At 37.7% G+C, this 16,536-nt stretch overlaps 2 protein-coding genes across 5 annotated transcripts; both read right to left on the minus strand.

The window, feature by feature from the left end:
- Positions 1–2,244: 2,244 nt before the first annotated feature.
- Positions 2,245–5,191, minus strand: LOC121970405 (glycine-rich RNA-binding protein 3, mitochondrial-like). Of its 2 annotated transcripts, none has more exons than XM_042521114.1 (5): positions 5,072–5,191; positions 4,308–4,425; positions 4,157–4,225; positions 3,973–4,079; positions 2,245–3,144 (listed from the first exon to the last, which is right to left on the minus strand). In XM_042521114.1, the coding sequence occupies exons 2-5, from the start codon at positions 4,414–4,416 to the stop codon at positions 2,440–2,442; spliced, it is 990 nt and encodes a 329-aa protein (XP_042377048.1). In that variant the 5' UTR covers positions 4,417–4,425; positions 5,072–5,191; the 3' UTR covers positions 2,245–2,439. The 2 variants fall into 2 exon arrangements, with proteins under 2 accessions (XP_042377048.1, XP_042377050.1); XM_042521116.1 differs by having other exon boundaries at positions 4,981–5,127.
- A 783-nt stretch (positions 5,192–5,974) lies between these two features.
- LOC121970406 (RING finger protein B-like) lies at positions 5,975–13,440 on the minus strand. 3 transcript variants are annotated; one of them, XM_042521118.1, is made up of 11 exons: positions 13,085–13,440; positions 12,207–12,356; positions 11,772–11,936; positions 11,220–11,372; positions 10,612–10,764; positions 9,632–9,793; positions 9,221–9,391; positions 8,338–8,512; positions 8,057–8,249; positions 6,798–6,936; positions 5,975–6,621 (listed from the first exon to the last, which is right to left on the minus strand). In XM_042521118.1, the coding sequence occupies exons 1-11, from the start codon at positions 13,290–13,292 to the stop codon at positions 6,602–6,604; spliced, it is 1,689 nt and encodes a 562-aa protein (XP_042377052.1). In that variant the 5' UTR covers positions 13,293–13,440; the 3' UTR covers positions 5,975–6,601. The 3 variants fall into 3 exon arrangements, with proteins under 3 accessions (XP_042377052.1, XP_042377051.1, XP_042377053.1); XM_042521117.1 differs by having other exon boundaries at positions 8,057–8,252; XM_042521119.1 differs by lacking the exon at positions 11,220–11,372 and having other exon boundaries at positions 8,057–8,252.
- Between the last annotated feature and the right edge of the window lie 3,096 nt (positions 13,441–16,536).

Raw genomic sequence — 16,536 nt, forward strand, 5'->3', positions numbered from 1 at the left:
GAAAAACCTTGTTCGGTTAACCGATAAAAGGATTCGGTAGACCGAACCATTGAAGGCAAATTAAAGCACAATTACGAGCCAGCGTCAGATTGCCAGCTGGAGGTGATCGAAGCTGGTTCGGTCGACCGAACAGGGGATCGGTCGACCGAACTCTCAGTACTCCTATAAAACCAGGCTCGAAGACAAAGGCGAAAACAATTTTTCTGATCAACTCTTGTGCTCGTTTGCAATCTGTCCACGCTACAAGTCTTCATCAAATTTGCAAGCAACTTCATCCGATTGTCGACCGAGCTACGACTTAAATTCTGCAATTGTCGGTATAGCTTTATTTTTGTACTGCACTTTAATTCTGTAAGATAGTAGAAGTGTTACTATCTTACATATCTGTACTTGTACGATTCACTTCTTTCCGAGGAGTTCGGAAAGAAGGATTATAGTGTTTTGCCTATCGATGCGGTCAAGGACCGCGGGCCTTCGAGTAGGAGTCGAGCTAGGCTCCGAACGAAGTAAATGATTGTGTCTCCTTTCTTATTTTCCGCTGCACGATTCTGACTTAAAAAGAAAAGAATAGTTTTAAAAAGAAGCGATATTCACCCGCCCCTCTCTATCGCGCTACTCGATCCTATCAGCTTAGTGTTTGATCGACCTGATTAACTAAGACTTTCCTACAATACCATGTTAGTATAATAAATGTAAAATATTAACGTAAAGTAGTGTTAGTAATATTCAAGATTTGATGGTCCGGTCAGTCACACATGCTTGGAGTTTACTCCTCCAACACTTTTCATTACCTAGGGTTACCTCCTCTAGGATTTTCCACTGTCTAGTTTCACTTGCTAAGATTTTCGCCACCTAGCTTCACTCATTAAGACTTTCACCATCTGGCTTCACTCACCCGAACATCCACCACCTAACGTCACTCACTAGGCCTAGCTGTCTACTTCACTCACCAGGACTTCATCTTACCTAACCTCTCGTTAGGACTCATCATCAGTAGAATTTTCACCTGCCTAATCTCTGGTTAGGACTTACCCTTGCCTAACTTCCCGTTAGGACTAGTCACTTAATAGCTTCTCACCTACCTAACATGCGGTTAAGATTTACTCTTGCTAGTCATCTAGTCCTAACTAGATTTCTCTCTTCCAAACATCAAATCTTATTTGGATTAACCCTTGGTCAAACTGATCAGGCTTAAGTACATTGTCAAATATCAAAATCCTAGAAGTTGATTGCACCAACAGAAAAAAAACCCTGGGAGCAAACACTCATACAAATACCAATTACACCAATCTATGGGGCAAAGACGATATATTGTTAGAGCAAAAATGATAATACTTATTCCATACAGTAGTATCATCACCCCCACCCCACCTCCTGATTAAATGCAAGTAGATAAATTATGGAAGTATTTTGTCCTAATATAGTGGATTTTACATAAATTAGATATTTAATAAGATAGTTTACACTGTTAAAAATTGATCCTAAAACATATTAAAGTAACCGCCCATGTAATTATCAATTATGGTAACCCAGCAAAGGCGATCCTTGATTTTGCTGTGCACGTCTCATTTTCTGCTTCACTAACATCACCTTCAACTTCAAAAGTTGTTCCTGAAAATCTATTTACAGAAGAGAACGCTGAACATCCTGTGCGACGGCGCTTAATCCGAGGAAGATGATGCTATCGTGCAATATATTTGACTGATATAATTGCTATTTCACCTGAGACTACCTCGGTCGTCTTGCTTTCAGGAGTTCCAAGGAACGTTGAGATTCAAACTTGGACAGGAACGATGTCTTAATCCTTCAAAACTTTAAGAGGAAACTCACCAAACGTTTGCCCCCAAAAAGGCGATTATATTGATGATGCCGAGACTAAACACCCCTTTAAATTGGTGTTCTAACAAAATTGCACTGCAGGATCCTACTTAGCAATTGTGCGATGTGAAACTGAGCGAATATTTTGGAGTTATTGGTGTGGAATATTGCAAGTAGGGGAATTGTTGGTGCTGTAAACTTAAATCATTGCAGGTGCTTGTCTACTTTACAACCATAATTAAATCAAATGGAGACCAAAAGAAATAAAGTTCTTTCATGCCTAAACAACATAATTATATGCAATGTTTGGATGACCGAATAAAAGGTAGCCGAGATTATAAGCAGCAAACACATATATGCTCTATCTTCTAGAATAAGAAAATTTCGCACACAGAATGCTAGCCAACGCATCTCAGTGAACAAAAGTAGTGAAACAGTTTGTAGCATCTAGCATTATATGCATGGAAAAAGCTCAATGCAATCTCCAATTTTGTTCTAACAGTAATATCAAAATAGTAATAGAGATCTGCATACAAACAATCTGGCCAAGTACCAAGGTCCACAGATTTACGCTGACATGATGGACAATGCTGGTAATTGCTTAGATCACATGTTCATACACTACCCTCGTTTGGCATAGTCATCCAGTTTGTCATTGTTATCATCATCATTATCATAATCTTTGAATTTGTCCTCCAATACGTCATCGTTGTCGTCGTCAGCATCGTCATCTTTGAATTTGTTCTTCAACAAGTCATTCTCATCCCGTTCGTTGTCATCATCGTTGTCATCATCTTCTTTGAATTTGTTCTTCAATAATTCGTCCTCATTGTTGTTGACTCTATAGCCACCATTATCAGTGGTCAGGTCACTGCTGAACTTGTTGCTGTTGAATCCCATGGGTGCACTCTTGCCGAAGTTGCTGGCACCACTGCTATAGTTGCCAGCATTGCTACCACCATATGATCCTCCGTAACCACCACTGTCATCAATTTGGTAATTGTCAATGCCACCGCCACCCCCAGCAACGCCATAGTTAGCGCCAGTATTGGTTTGATCATATCCCCTACCACTACCTTCGTAGCTGCGACCACCATAGCTACCACTACCATATCCATCAGCACCAGCAGCACCTGTCCTAGTATTGTAATTACCTCCGCTGTAAGTATTTGCACCACCACCTCCATAGCCTCCGCCTCCACCATAGCCCCCACCTCCACCATACCCACCTCCACCACCGCCATACCCACCACCGCCGTAACCACCACGAAATCCACCAGTTCGTTCATTTGCATAGTTTACCCTAACTATCCTTCCATGAAGATCCTGATATAGTAATAATTATCATTGATATTAGAACATATCATATAACATTATGTGTGTAATTCTAAAAATAACAAGGCATATTCTAATTGATGATTTTCTTTTAAAATGATTGTTATCATGCATGTATTTGTTCAAATACAGATAGAGTTTCCTCCCAATCTAATCATCTTCAATCACATATTTATGAAACACAGCTAGAAGGATAGCCCACTATCAGTAGCTACAATTATAATGCCTCTATCCACTTGTTATTTGCAATTTGCTGAGAACACTTCATTTGAAACACTATGTAGCAGTACGGTGCGGAAGTACGGACCATACTTCTTTCCCAAACCAGTAGGATGTTTAACTTATAAATTCTCAGTTCGGATTCTGATAAATTAACAAAGTATATAGCCACTAGAGTTGCACTGATGTAAACATTGCTTTGGGTGACACTTAGAAAGCTTAAAATGGGTGATAAAGGATTAGTTCAAACAGTATCTAATATGCAAAAAATGAGATGTCATATCAAACCTACCAAATAATAGTAGCATGTGTAAATGTGCAATTAGTTATCAACAGGCATCTGGTGTTAGTATGCCGGATTAATTCTAAAAATTGAATGCAATGACGCATCATTCCTTAGTGCCCAGCAGTGTGATTTTCTGCATATTCATAGCTCATCTTCATAAACAAAAGATTGCCATGCAAATTACATAACTTCTTGCAGCTACATATGACATTTTTTATTTTAAATTTAAAACTTCTTATGTGACAACATCTAGGTTCTGCTTCATTTGGACAATAACCTTAAGTAAACAAACAGAAACAACATAGCATATGCACCTTCCCATCCATGCTACTGATAGCAGCAGCAGCCTCTTCGCTGGATGTAAAGGTCACAAATCCAAAACCTCTAGATCTGCCTGTTTCCCTGTCCATAATGACTCTAGCTGCAAAACCATATATGCGAATTCATAAACATTTAGTTCAAATTTTACTATATATCAGAAATGAAATCACAACTTACCTTCAATTACTTCACCATAATTTGTAAATGCTTCTTGTAAACTCACATCATCAGTTCCATATGAAAGTCCTGTAAAGTGCAAAAAAACATCAGAAGCTGCACAATTCCCCAGCAGCATGGCCAAAAATATATTGAAAAGTATCTAACAAACCTCCAACAAAAAGTTTGGAAGATGACATGCACCGTATTGCTTGAAACAATGATGGACTGGAAGTCACAGATTTCTTTAAAAGATTTCCGATTTTATTCGCTAAAGCCATTATAGAGACCTGGGAATGATATGAACATGAAAGCAGAAACAAATTCTTCAACTGTAAAGTTAGAAACAAATAATCAAAATAAAGTACTGTGGACAAACTATAGCATTGCATAAAGATTGATGGAAGGATAAGATCCACGTAGCTTATCTCCAAAAGTTGAGACTAACATGCCTTAATAATTATGATGATATTTAGCAAACGCCTGAGATAACTTCATTATTATTGCAAAAGCACAAGTAATTCTTAACACAGAATCAGAAGTGCATTCATGTTTATCTTTCATGTTTCTAAAAGTTTGAAATTCAACGAGACATATGAGAATCAGAGTAGAGGGTTAAACATTGCAAATTCTTCCGATCCAAACACCTCGATGACTAAAACGCCCTAGCTACAACCATAGCAAACTCAAAACCTAAACTTTAGTATGTAAACGCCTAAAGATAAAGGACAAGCATCACATTCTTTACACTTTAGAGTGAAACAACAAGAGTAAATAAACCCAAAAATTGCAAACAACTAGAATCATAAACAAAAGAAAATAAAATAAAAATAAAAAGACAATACCGCAGATAGAGGAGCGGTAACTATCAATCAGGATAAGAAACAAACGAATCGCACGAAGAGATTGGATTCAAGGTTTAGGGAAATCAGATACCCTTCTCGGAAGGATCTGGAGACTGCTCCTCGTCTCTCCTCTCTCGAGCCTTCCCCAAAACCCTAACCGGGGCTGATGGCATTCGGTGGATAAATATTTCAAGGTGGCATCTTGACCGTGGGCTCTTCTTGGGTCGTCGAGGTCCGTCGATGGATACAATAGACGGCGAGGATGAAAGGTGCTTCATTCTGCTTGGGTTAAGACTTAAGACGGCTCTTGTACGTTTAATTAGTATTTTGATATGAAAGTAAAAAAAACAACAGAATAATAATAAAAATAATTCAGTCGTCCATCAAACTCTACTAAAACAATATAAATTCACTACATTAAAATCCCACATATATGAAAAAAGATATATGTAAATACACAAACATCACACCATTGTGAATTCTTGAAAATTAACTCCTGACCATTACATCAAAGATATGATCATCAGTTCTTGAAAATTGACTCTTGATCATTACACCAAAGATATCATGCGCTCATCATCTGTACTATACCCTGAGGCACCCATCAAATTCTACTAAAGCCATTAGGATTCAAGCCCTTTGGTCAGAGACCGAGAGCACTTTGCACCCGTCAATCCAAGATTTCAAAGAAAAATCAAATCACATTGTATCAATGGCATAGCCAGGGCTGGGCTTCACCTAGCTCTAGCCCAGTGTAACGTAACAGCCGAATAATTATTAGACTTATATATTGAGACCGAATCCAACAGCCTAGTAATTTTTACATTTCCATCCTAATGAAACCCAATAGCCCAATAATTTTTAAACTTATATATTCAGTTCAAATCTAATTGCCTAGTAATTTTTAGACTTTATATATTGAGTCCAAATTCAAAAAGAGTTTTCTTTTGTGTCTTTAGAGACATCGAGAAATATCAAATCATAGAAAACACACTAGAACAATAATAGCCCAGGGCAGTTGCAGATCCTAGCTACGCCATTGCATTGGATGTATTATTACACTTACAAGAGAGTTTCCACAGGTTACCGTGACCACAAAGTCACACGGCAAAATTAGAATGAATACGATGAATACAATGAGACAACTAGCTACAGTTAAGTTCATTATTTCAGAACCTGAACAAGAGGACCAGATCAATTGCTACAAACCTTGGATGTTCGACAGTACAAGGAGTCGCCTCACCTATCATACAAACAAGAATGTGTGTTACATGCTTCGTTGCCGAGCATCCTTACCATGTGCATGCGATAAGACATCTTGAGGCAATACTCGTTCAAATGCCAGATAGAGCTTGCAATGAAGAAAGAAAAAGTCCCTCGACTACAAGTGATGAGATTAAGGATGACTCTAAGATCGACCATTCTGTTGCAGCAATGCTGATAAAGACATCCCTTCAAATTTGGACTTGAGAATCAAGAGCGATCATGTATGTGATGCTTTTCATCAGAAGCCTGAAGATTTTCTTGCAAGAATGCTGCACATTTTACACACCTAGCGAAGTTGTTAAAGACTCTGCATTCAGATCCTATGTCTACATTGGTAGCCGATATACTTGCAACTTCAACTCCCTTGTTTGCTTCCTGACAGTAAGGAAAAAGTAAACCTTAGCAATTTCAGATGATGCATATGGACTTCAAAAATAATGTCATTGTCATTGTCATTGTGGCTGACTTTCTGAGATGTAAATGAGTACGTTTTGCAGTGATAAATTAAGAACGGTTAAAGGAACAGACAGAAACCTAAAAAAATGTCTTACCGTCATTCAGTAATGTCGCATCTGCTTCGGCTGGCAGAGACCTATTCTCAGATAGATCAACCGGAATCTTTTGGCTATCTGAGACCTCATTATTCTTGTCTCCAGGTGCTCTGGAATCCTGATCTACATTACCGGGGGCCTATGGATAATAAAGTTTAGTTTCATCTTAAAACATAGAACAACTGTTTTTGTAGAAATTGAAGCTTTGATCTGACAATCTAATGGATTAATGAGAAATAGTGAGAGCAACCATATTACCGATCAGGTTCAAGAACCAAAACTCTTTTGAAAAACCAATCATAAATTCCAAAGTCCAAATCAAGAAGTTCTATTGGGTATACACCATAATCTAAAAAACACCTAGACATGTATCTCATCAAAACCTAAGATATACATAAAACAGCAGGAAAATAAGGACTAACAATGTAACATTGAATACTATTGTTTCGGGATGGAGTGTAAATAAGAAAGTGTTAAAATAAAATTTTCATATCATTACAGTATTGACATAAAAAAACAATTAATTTGTAAATAGGTTAAGACAAGTTAAACTCTAGCCTTTGCATATGAAGATTGTCAATTGTACACGTGTTAGTTTGATTTACATATATTTCAAGTATATAACCAAATGATGTGATGTTGGGCTCGTGCTGAGTGCTCTAGATCATGTTTGAACTGTAGTTTTAAGCATCCATGACTGAGATCATGTAATAGTTGTTGTATCATGTAAATGATTAAGCACTCGTGTCATTGGGATAGATAGTATCCACGACACACTGGATCCATTCCTTAAATTTTGTAAATAAATTTGTAACAAAGATGGATAAACATGATTATGGATATGGAAATGCATGCATCAAATGAAGGCGACCAAAATTCAAATAGAACTTCCACTCAAGGCACAGTATAGTTGGGAAAAGTAGCAATATCCGAGTAATTCAGTCATTGAGTGACAAATTAAAGCACCGCTGAATCAGTAATAAGCCTTATAATTCATAAAGTAGAAGATACCAATCGAAGAGTAAAATCTCATTCATGCATATTAAACTAATAGGGGTGCCCCCTATGAAAGAAGCTGATACTCTTCAAGGCAAACACTAGGTCATAAAATGGATACATGTAGATGATCAGTTTATAAAAATGACAATTTGTTTTCATAAAAATGACTTTTGTAGACTATCAGTTTTACACTACTATCAGTAAATATCTTATTACTAAAATTGGATACATATGATGCTATTCTAAACTGACTGATATACCTTGCCACAAGGAGTTATATTGGTCAAATTTGAACCAAAAATTTCAACAGATGGGCTGCAAAGTTTTGGCCCTTCAACATGAGGATTATCAGGTTGCTCCGGATCTGATATTCTCTCTCTCTCAGCAGATATATTGGTCGCACCAGTAGGTTGGTTCAAGTTTGCCTGATTGCTCACGTTGTCATCAACCATTCTTCTGTCAGAAGCATAACAAATTCACCAATAAAGAGAATAGGATTAATTTGGAGCTCTAAAAATTGGACCAAAAAGCAATTTCATACTTCTTGTAATGAGTATGATTATCTATGCTAATATTTGATGTGCTGGAGAACAGCATGCCGTGGAGCAATTTTCCATCAATGGTTGTTTCAATTGCATATCCGAATCTGTTTACATTTATAACTCTAGCTTCAAATTTGACCTCTCCAGCTGACATCTGATCAGATACTTTTTTGCCTGGGTAGCAGCAAATGCATGAGTGGGAGTTCAATAAAAGTTAAGCAGTTTTAACAAACAAAGCATCAAACTTTTGATTGACTTCAATATTTTGCTTTGGGTCCAGGATATAGTGAAGCCTCATAAGGAACTCTTATTGAGTTAGAAGCATGCTTTTTAAAGAGATATTATTTGAGCTGATAATAGGAAACATACATTACTAATCCATGTACATGATTCCAAGCTTTTAAGAACAACTTTTCAAGACTGTTAACTGGAAGGAAAACAGTGTAACCTCACAGCATACTAAGTAAACACCCAATAGTTGCAAAAAAGTACCTTACTTATGAATATCTAGTCATACAATCAGACTGTAGCTTGATATACAACTTTTCTGCTCCATATTCATTATACAAATAGAAAGTTAATGTCAGGATTCAGTTAACTTATATTCATTACTTTTTTCTAAGGTGCCTAAAGTATGAGGAGAAGATGATCAAGTAATTGCCATTGCTAAGCGCTACAGCATTATTCAGAGATAAATGTAAGGCTCCACGGAGGAGCAAAGTTAAATGATGTTAAACATCCACCAAGGTTCCTACACCAATATCTCACAGTGAAGAATTATGTTTTCTCCAACCAGCTAGTTGAAAAACACAAAACAAATTGCTTCAAGTGAAAATTCTGTTAGAATTAAAAGCAGTGTGAAAATCACATACAAAGTCCTACCAGCCAAATTGGTTTTTTGTGGATGGTTCAACAAATCATATTCTACATGGTGCTTCAGTAATTTATCATCTTTTCGTATTCGTGGACTGAGAAGACCTTCTTGCTGACACCTTTTCCTCAACTCTCTCCTTATGGAAGGCCTCTTCAGTCTTTGATCATATAACCCATTCACTGGCATACATGGTATTACAAGAAATCAAATAGTAAATGACTTGGGGAAAAAAAATGCATCGAGATAGTATATTTACTAGTTTTAAATACAATTCCATCTATAAGGCACATCGAAATGAAATGCTTCTAATGCATTATAAAAAGAAATCCAAGAAATCACTGATGCAGAAATCCTATATGGAATCTTGTTTGAGATGGGAGGAAAAAACAGCCAAAATTATGTACATATATTGATCAAACCTGTATGCAAGTAATACATATCATCAAGTGCGTCCAGAAATTCATTACATCCACCTAGGAAGGCAATAATGCCTTTACTATAATCTAGGCATTCTCCAGCAACAGAAAATCGGCCACAGGGACCTTGGTTATCTGGTACAACTTTGCTCCAAGTCTGTTTCTCTAGAATCCACCAAAAGAAAGTTTAGTCCAACCCAAAAGAAAATTTCTTCTAATAAAAGCTTAGACTTGAATTTACAAAAACAATAAGAGTCAAGTCTTCATACAGCTTGTTATAATCTTAAAGCCAGTGTGTTTAATTATGCTAGACCTTGTAATATTAGCATGGCTACACCTTTTAGATAGACAAATGACAGAAATGGATTATTGTTTGAACTGCTGAGGACTTAGTTGGCAAGGGCACTATGTTTATAATAAAGTGGAAGTTGTTATGCAAACTGAGACCATTAGCAAATGAAAAACTTCCCTTCTATTGAAATCATAACTTTCAAAATGAGATGAGCTTCAAAAAGAGTATATGACAAACCTCTCAAATAATCTCAAGCAAAGGGAGATAATATAAAAGTAGATGCTTGAAGAAAAAAAAAATGGCCCCTAACCATTAGCTTGTAAACTGAAATGCTTTGGCCTCAACTATTTTGATAATACAAATAAGAATGCAACTGACTTTTTTCACATAATACATTGCCCACAACAAATTTCAAGACGCGAGATTTTGAAAAGCATGTTAACACACTGACATGTTTGCGCGCTATTGATCCATATTGATGATTGGGCAATACCAGAATGAACTAACAGTATCTTAACAAGTTATCTAAGACTATTTCCAAATAATGCCAACTGTCATTTTATCTAAAAGTTCAACCACATCCAAGTAAAGAGAAATGAACGTTCTTAGTACCTGCAGAAAATATAAATTTGAAGGATTAGCTATCCTAAACACAGTGTGTTAATAAGAATAAATTCAATAATTCACTCACCCAGGTTTAGGACATAAAGGTCATCATAAAGGTTTTTAGCATCACTGAAACCACCAAAAACAAATAAATCATTCCCAAGTGGCACAGTTGTATGCCCAGCGCGTGGTGGAAAGATCTTTCCAGAAGTCTTCATTGGCTGCCAAACAAGTGTGTCTGCTCGAGGTGAAAATGTGTCACCATTAGGTGCATAGAGAATGAAGGACATTATTTCCACATGCAGAAAAGGAACAATAGTGATAAAGTTTATACACAATATAGCAGACAATACAACAAAAGCTTCTCCAGGCTGAAATTTAACCTTTTACAGGATGTTTGTAACATGAAGTGATTTTTTAACAGAGCCAAAAATGTAAGCTCAGTTTTTTAGATGAAACTATAAGCATATATTGCTATTCAAACATTGTTGAGATTATAGATCTGCCAGACATGTTAAAGCAACACAATTTACTATAGAAAAATTGTTAACAATGTCATAATGTTCATTAGGTAATACTGTGTCATGCAATCATAGTAACATAAGTACATCGCTAATTCCAAAAAACACTAATGGCGAACTTATCTCTGGGTTTGATAGCTTGGACTTTGCAACATCATTACAGGAGATATACCTACAATTAATATGTGAACATCAGACAAATAGCAACCAGAAGAGTCTTCGCCACCAAGGACTATGATTTGGTTCTTCCATGATGAGCAACTATGACAATCACGGGCAGAAGGCGGAGAGCCAGAAGTTACAGCTTGTTCCCAACTTAGTTTCTCTAGTGACAAAAAAGACAATTAAATAAAATTTAGATATTGACTATTAGCACATTTAGTGACCTTGAATGTGTTGAAAGCATGTGACGATGATTCGACTTTGTTGACAGGAATAATATGGAAAACAAATATGCTATAAGCTTCACATAAGAAGCATCTTTAAAAATGGAAAGACCAGTAGCTACCTAATCTAACATGAATGAGCATCTCTTAATAAGATAAAGTGATTCTTATACACTGTTTCTATATGGAGATAAAAAGCAATGAATGCATAAGAGATTTAATCAATTCAGTGCTTATACTTTACAGTTTACAGTGAAATCAATCAGAAACGAGCATACAGAAGAAGATGATAAAAATAATTTCAAAGTAGCCTTAAAAGAAACATGTAAACTTCATACCTATATCCAATATGTAAGTATCATTATAATACTTCTCTTCGTTAGTCTCAGATTTGCCACACCCACCAAAGATGAAAAGCCTTTTGCCAACAAATACAGCACTATGCCCTTCCCGTGCCTCTGGTCCCTCACCATATAAATTTGGCAAAATCCAAGTGTTTGATGCTACAGAAAAAGGAAATAACCAAGATGACAAAATGAACATCACTGAAGGATTACAGTCTTATTAGTAGCATGAACAATAATAAGGTTTAAAAATAATTATGAAGGGCAAATGATGCTTATGCAGCATGTGTTTCATTGGAATTAAGGATCCAGAAACACTAATCTTAACACACTGAAGCAATGACCACCTCACTGTGCATGAAGATTAATGAAGAAAATTATGTATCATGGCACTTGCATCCAAAGTATCATATAAATTAGTATGCTCACATGTATCCAAAATATGTGTATCCTTGAGCGGGTTCTTTCCATCAGTTCCCCCGAAGACAAACAGCTTATCACCCACAGTAGTACAACTGTGGCTGTCCCTTGGTGAGGGTGGAATACCTTTCAATGTGGGTTTACTCCATGATTGTTTAACTGTGATGTTAACAATGTACAGATGTCAAGTTATCATTTTAAAAAAAAAAAAAGAGGAAAAGGTACGATGAGAATGTATCAGAAAAGGTATAACAAGAACCTGTAAAACACAAATCTAATAACAATCATCAGAAAGTGAGCAACCATGTAATTAAGATTTTTTTTTCCAATACAATGTTTTTTCACCTGCATATTTTAAAGAAAAAAACCAGCAAAAGAAACTACAGTGTTGAACAGATAAATACTTAAAAATGAAACGCTCTAGCTCTGTCTATAAAATTTGGCAAATAACAATCACCCCATTCTTGAATCTTGACTATTGATTCAAGTGGTACTTCTTATATACTAAACCCTGAATAACTTATAGAATTTTAAATGCTGATAGAGCAAAAAGAAACAAAACACAGGGAACAAACAAAATAAAGCGGCATATAACAATCAATCAGTCTCCCTAAGTCAACAAAACAAAGTGAATGGAACCTTATAACTCCCTAGAAATCTAGAATCGTATTTGACTGAACTACAACTGATAAACAAAATTGCCTAGTCCTCAAGTATTGTCGTCGTAAGCACCAACTAAAATACAGTCAGTTAACGAGTGGCACAAAGCATCCGACTATAGCATCAAGATCAGAAGCATATGAAAAGGACTAAAGAATCAGAGAATGGAGAAAGAGCAGAGAGAGAGCTCCAGGCAACAATCAACCCTTAAGTCAGCCATCACCCACCGGTGTCGAACACGTGGACATCGTTGGTCTGGCAGCGGTCGCGGCCGTATCCGCCGAAGACATACAAGAACCGCCCTCCCTGGACGGCGTTGCAGCTGTGGCCCCACCGGACGCCAGGACCACAAATCGCGCCCGCGTTCGCCTCCGCACTCCTCCGGTCGGAAGCCTCTCCCCCTCTCGCGTCCGCACGCACCACCTCCCACCTCATCTCCTCCAGAAAGGATTTGACCAAAGTAGGGTATACCTAACGATGAGAAGGCGGAGAAATTGGAGCAGAAGAGCTCTAGGGTTACTTCTGCCCTGCCCTGCTCTGCTCTGCTCTGAGACAGGAATTCGGATTCTAGAAGTCGACGGGAGCGCGAATACACAAGCTGCTACTCTTTTTATGATACGTCAAATGATAATGACCTCGCCACGTTTGCAAGCGTTTCGCCATGTGTACCTTTTTTTAATTCTTTTTATTGATCTCTTTCTCTTTTTCTTTTTTCTTTTTTTCTTTTGTCTTTTTTCTTTTAATTCCAAAACTGGACGAGCTGGGCCAGCTTATTAGGCTTATCTAAAGAGTAATTGGGCCCTTTGAATGGCCTTCTTTTTCATATTTGGGCTCATTATCCCATTTGGAGAATTCATTTGTATTTAGTTGGTCAGTTTATACCATGCCTAATTGCTCGTGCACGATCATGAGTGATGTTTAGAGCCGTCAATTTGGGTTAGGTTCATCGGGTTGGCTCGTTCCGTCAAACAATTTAAGTGGGTTAGGTTAGAATTTTATCAACCCAAGTCCGCCACCGGATGTCTGGCAGGTAAGTTAAGATAAGTCACTAGAGGGGAGTGACTTGGTGAGGACGCGCTCCTCGTTCAAGGGAACAGTAAGCGTCGATCCAACTTAGAATCATTTCGGGAATCTAAGTTGGGATCGTGACTAGATTCTGGTCTCGGTGAGACAGAATCTACTCACTACCCTTTTTACTATAATTGTACTAACAATTTATTTTGTAGGGTAGTATAATTTTTATTTGCCTCGGACTAACATTTTCTTGCAGGAAATGAGTTTCTGGAAAATGGTGGTTCGGGCCCCCAGAAGGCAAAAGTCTATCTCATCGCAAACGTGGAACGCGCTGATTGGTCGGGCCGACGTCATGGTCCGAGCCCGGAAGGGATCCGGGTGCCCGGAGCACTCCTATAAAAGGAGCCTTCCTCCAGAGCTACAGATAACAACTTCTTCTACGATTGCTCTGTTTCTGCGATGCTGCGAAGCCTCTCCGACAACCTACGGCTCGATTTTTTTTTCAATTGTTGTCAGTATTCTTTTCATAGTTCCTGTACTTATTATGTAATCGTTTTTGCGAACTATTAGTGATTGCCCACTGAAAATCACTCTCACGTGCGAGCCTTGGAGTAGGAGTCAACAAAGGCTCCGAACCAAGTAAAATTGGTTTGTGTTAGTGTTGTGCATTTTATTTTTCCACTGCGTACTTGATTTAATAACGATTTTTTTTAACGATCGCTATTCATCCCCCCTCTAGCGAATTCTACGATCCAACAAGTGGTATCAGAGTAGGTACTACTCTGATTTGGTACAACCACCAATCAGACAAAGGAGGTGAAACCTTTATTTTATTTCTTTCAGCTTTCAGTTTTTTCGATATATTCCAAATTGGTACAATTACCTCTTTGGAAGCATTTTATCGTAGCAAACCAATCTGAATTGGTGCAACACTAATTCAGTCTTAATATTTCTTTTTCTCCCACACTGCTAAATTCAAGACCAAGTCTTGGGATCCGTTTTTTTCTGTCTCTTTGTGTGCAGGATTTAGGGCCCAGACCGAGGGTTACAGCACCGTCCGACCTCCTCTATTCAGTGGCGACGACTTCCCATACTGGAAGAAACGAATGGAAGTATACTTGAAGACCGACTTTGACCAGTGATTTGGCGCCACCAGAGGCTACTAGGTGCTTGTCGACAACTCCAAAAACCCAATATACCCGAAACATTGGAATCCGGAAATGAAGAAGAAAGCTCAGATCGACTTCAAGGTGCTCAACACACTACAATGCGGGCTAACAAAGGAGGAGTTGAACTGAGTGGCCCCACACGAAAATGCGAAAGAACTGTGGGGCAAGCTCATCGAACTGCATGAGGGAACGAGCGACGCTAAGGTAACCAAACGAGATCTCTTTCTAAATAAATTATTTAACATTAAGATGCAGGAAGGTGAATCCGCGAGTCAACTCCACGCGAGGATCAAAGACATCCTCAATGGGCTTCATGCCATCGACCACCAAATGGAGAACCGCGATTTAATAAGGTACGCCCTAAACGCGTTTCCTCGAAATACATTGTGGGCATCCATCATGGATGCCTACAAGATTTCGAAGAATCTTTCAAAGTTAAAATTAGATGAACTATTTTGTGAACTTGAGCTACACGAGCAAACTAACGCCAGAACCAAGAAAGGTGTTGCTCTTTTTGCAGGTCCCTCCAAGGAAAAGTCAAGAATCATTCCTGAATCTAAAGGTGAGTCAGACCAAGACTCAGAAGACGAAGAACGCCTGGTGAACTTGGTAAGAAAAATGTTTACCAGGAGAAAGAAGAACTTCAACAGAAAAGACCTACAGAAGATCAACTCCACTATCAAACCAAAGAATGTGACCTGCTTCGGATGCAACAAAAAGGGTCACTACAAGAACGAGTGTCCGAAGCTGAAACAGAAGTGAACATAGTACCTTCTAAGTCAAAACTCTCTACTCCCATAGAATTGCAGAATGAGCGTAAGCCTAGTCTGAAGCATATTTAGATTTGGATGATCTAGCACATGAGAGACACTGATAAATTGGACAGGAGTTCACTTGTTTATAGGTTATCCTAGAGAAACGAAAGGAGGTTTATAGTCCTAAAAATTAGAAGGTCATTATTGGTACCAATGCCCGATTTTTAGAAGAGGACTATGTAATAAACCATAAGCCCATAAGTAAATTTATTATTAAGGAAATAATAAAGGACACGTCTAATTTAGTACCAACTGTACAAGATGAATTATCACAATAAACTGCAACACGTATCACAGATGATACACAATTACAGAAAGTTCCTTGTCATAGTGGGAGGGTTGTTAGGCAACCTGAAATATTCATGTTTTGGAAAAGTTTTTGGACTTGATCCCTGGAGAACATGAATTTAATTCCCAAACATATGACGAAGCATTCCAAGATAAAGATGCAGCATCTTTGAGAAATGAATACATAATTAGAATATATATATATGTTCTAATAAATTATGGAAGCTTGTAGAGCCACCAGATGGTGTAATAGTCATTGGGTCTACAATAGGAAAAGAGGGATAGAAGGGAAGGTTGAAACTTTCAAAGCAAGGTTTGTTGGAAAAGGAAACTTTCTCACCGGTAGCCATGCTTAGATCTGTCCGGATTCTTTTATCTATTGTTACTCATATG

The sequence above is a fragment of the Zingiber officinale genome, chromosome 4A, assembly GCF_018446385.1.
Source record: "Zingiber officinale cultivar Zhangliang chromosome 4A, Zo_v1.1, whole genome shotgun sequence".
NCBI classification, from domain to species: domain Eukaryota; kingdom Viridiplantae; phylum Streptophyta; class Magnoliopsida; order Zingiberales; family Zingiberaceae; genus Zingiber; species Zingiber officinale.

Excerpts from the sequence above, each read along its gene's own strand:
- LOC121970405 (XM_042521114.1), bottom strand. The coding sequence starts at position 4,416 with ATGGCTTTAGCGAATAAAATCGGAAATCTTTTAAAGAAATCTGTGACT. Across the intron at positions 4,226-4,307 it reads TTCCAAACTTTTTGTTGGAG|GACTTTCATATGGAACTGAT; the intron begins GTTTGTTAGATA and ends TGCACTTTACAG. Across the intron at positions 4,080-4,156 it reads TTATGGTGAAGTAATTGAAG|CTAGAGTCATTATGGACAGG; the intron begins GTAAGTTGTGAT and ends ATGGTTTTGCAG.
- LOC121970406 (XM_042521117.1), bottom strand. The coding sequence starts at position 13,292 with ATGAGGTGGGAGGTGGTGCGTGCGGACGCGAGAGGGGGAGAGGCTTCC. Across the intron at positions 9,794-10,611 it reads CCTTTATGTCCTAAACCTGG|AGAAACAGACTTGGAGCAAA; the intron begins GTGAGTGAATTA and ends GGTGGATTCTAG. Across the intron at positions 6,937-8,056 it reads ATATAACTCCTTGTGGCAAG|GCCCCCGGTAATGTAGATCA; the intron begins GTATATCAGTCA and ends TATTATCCATAG.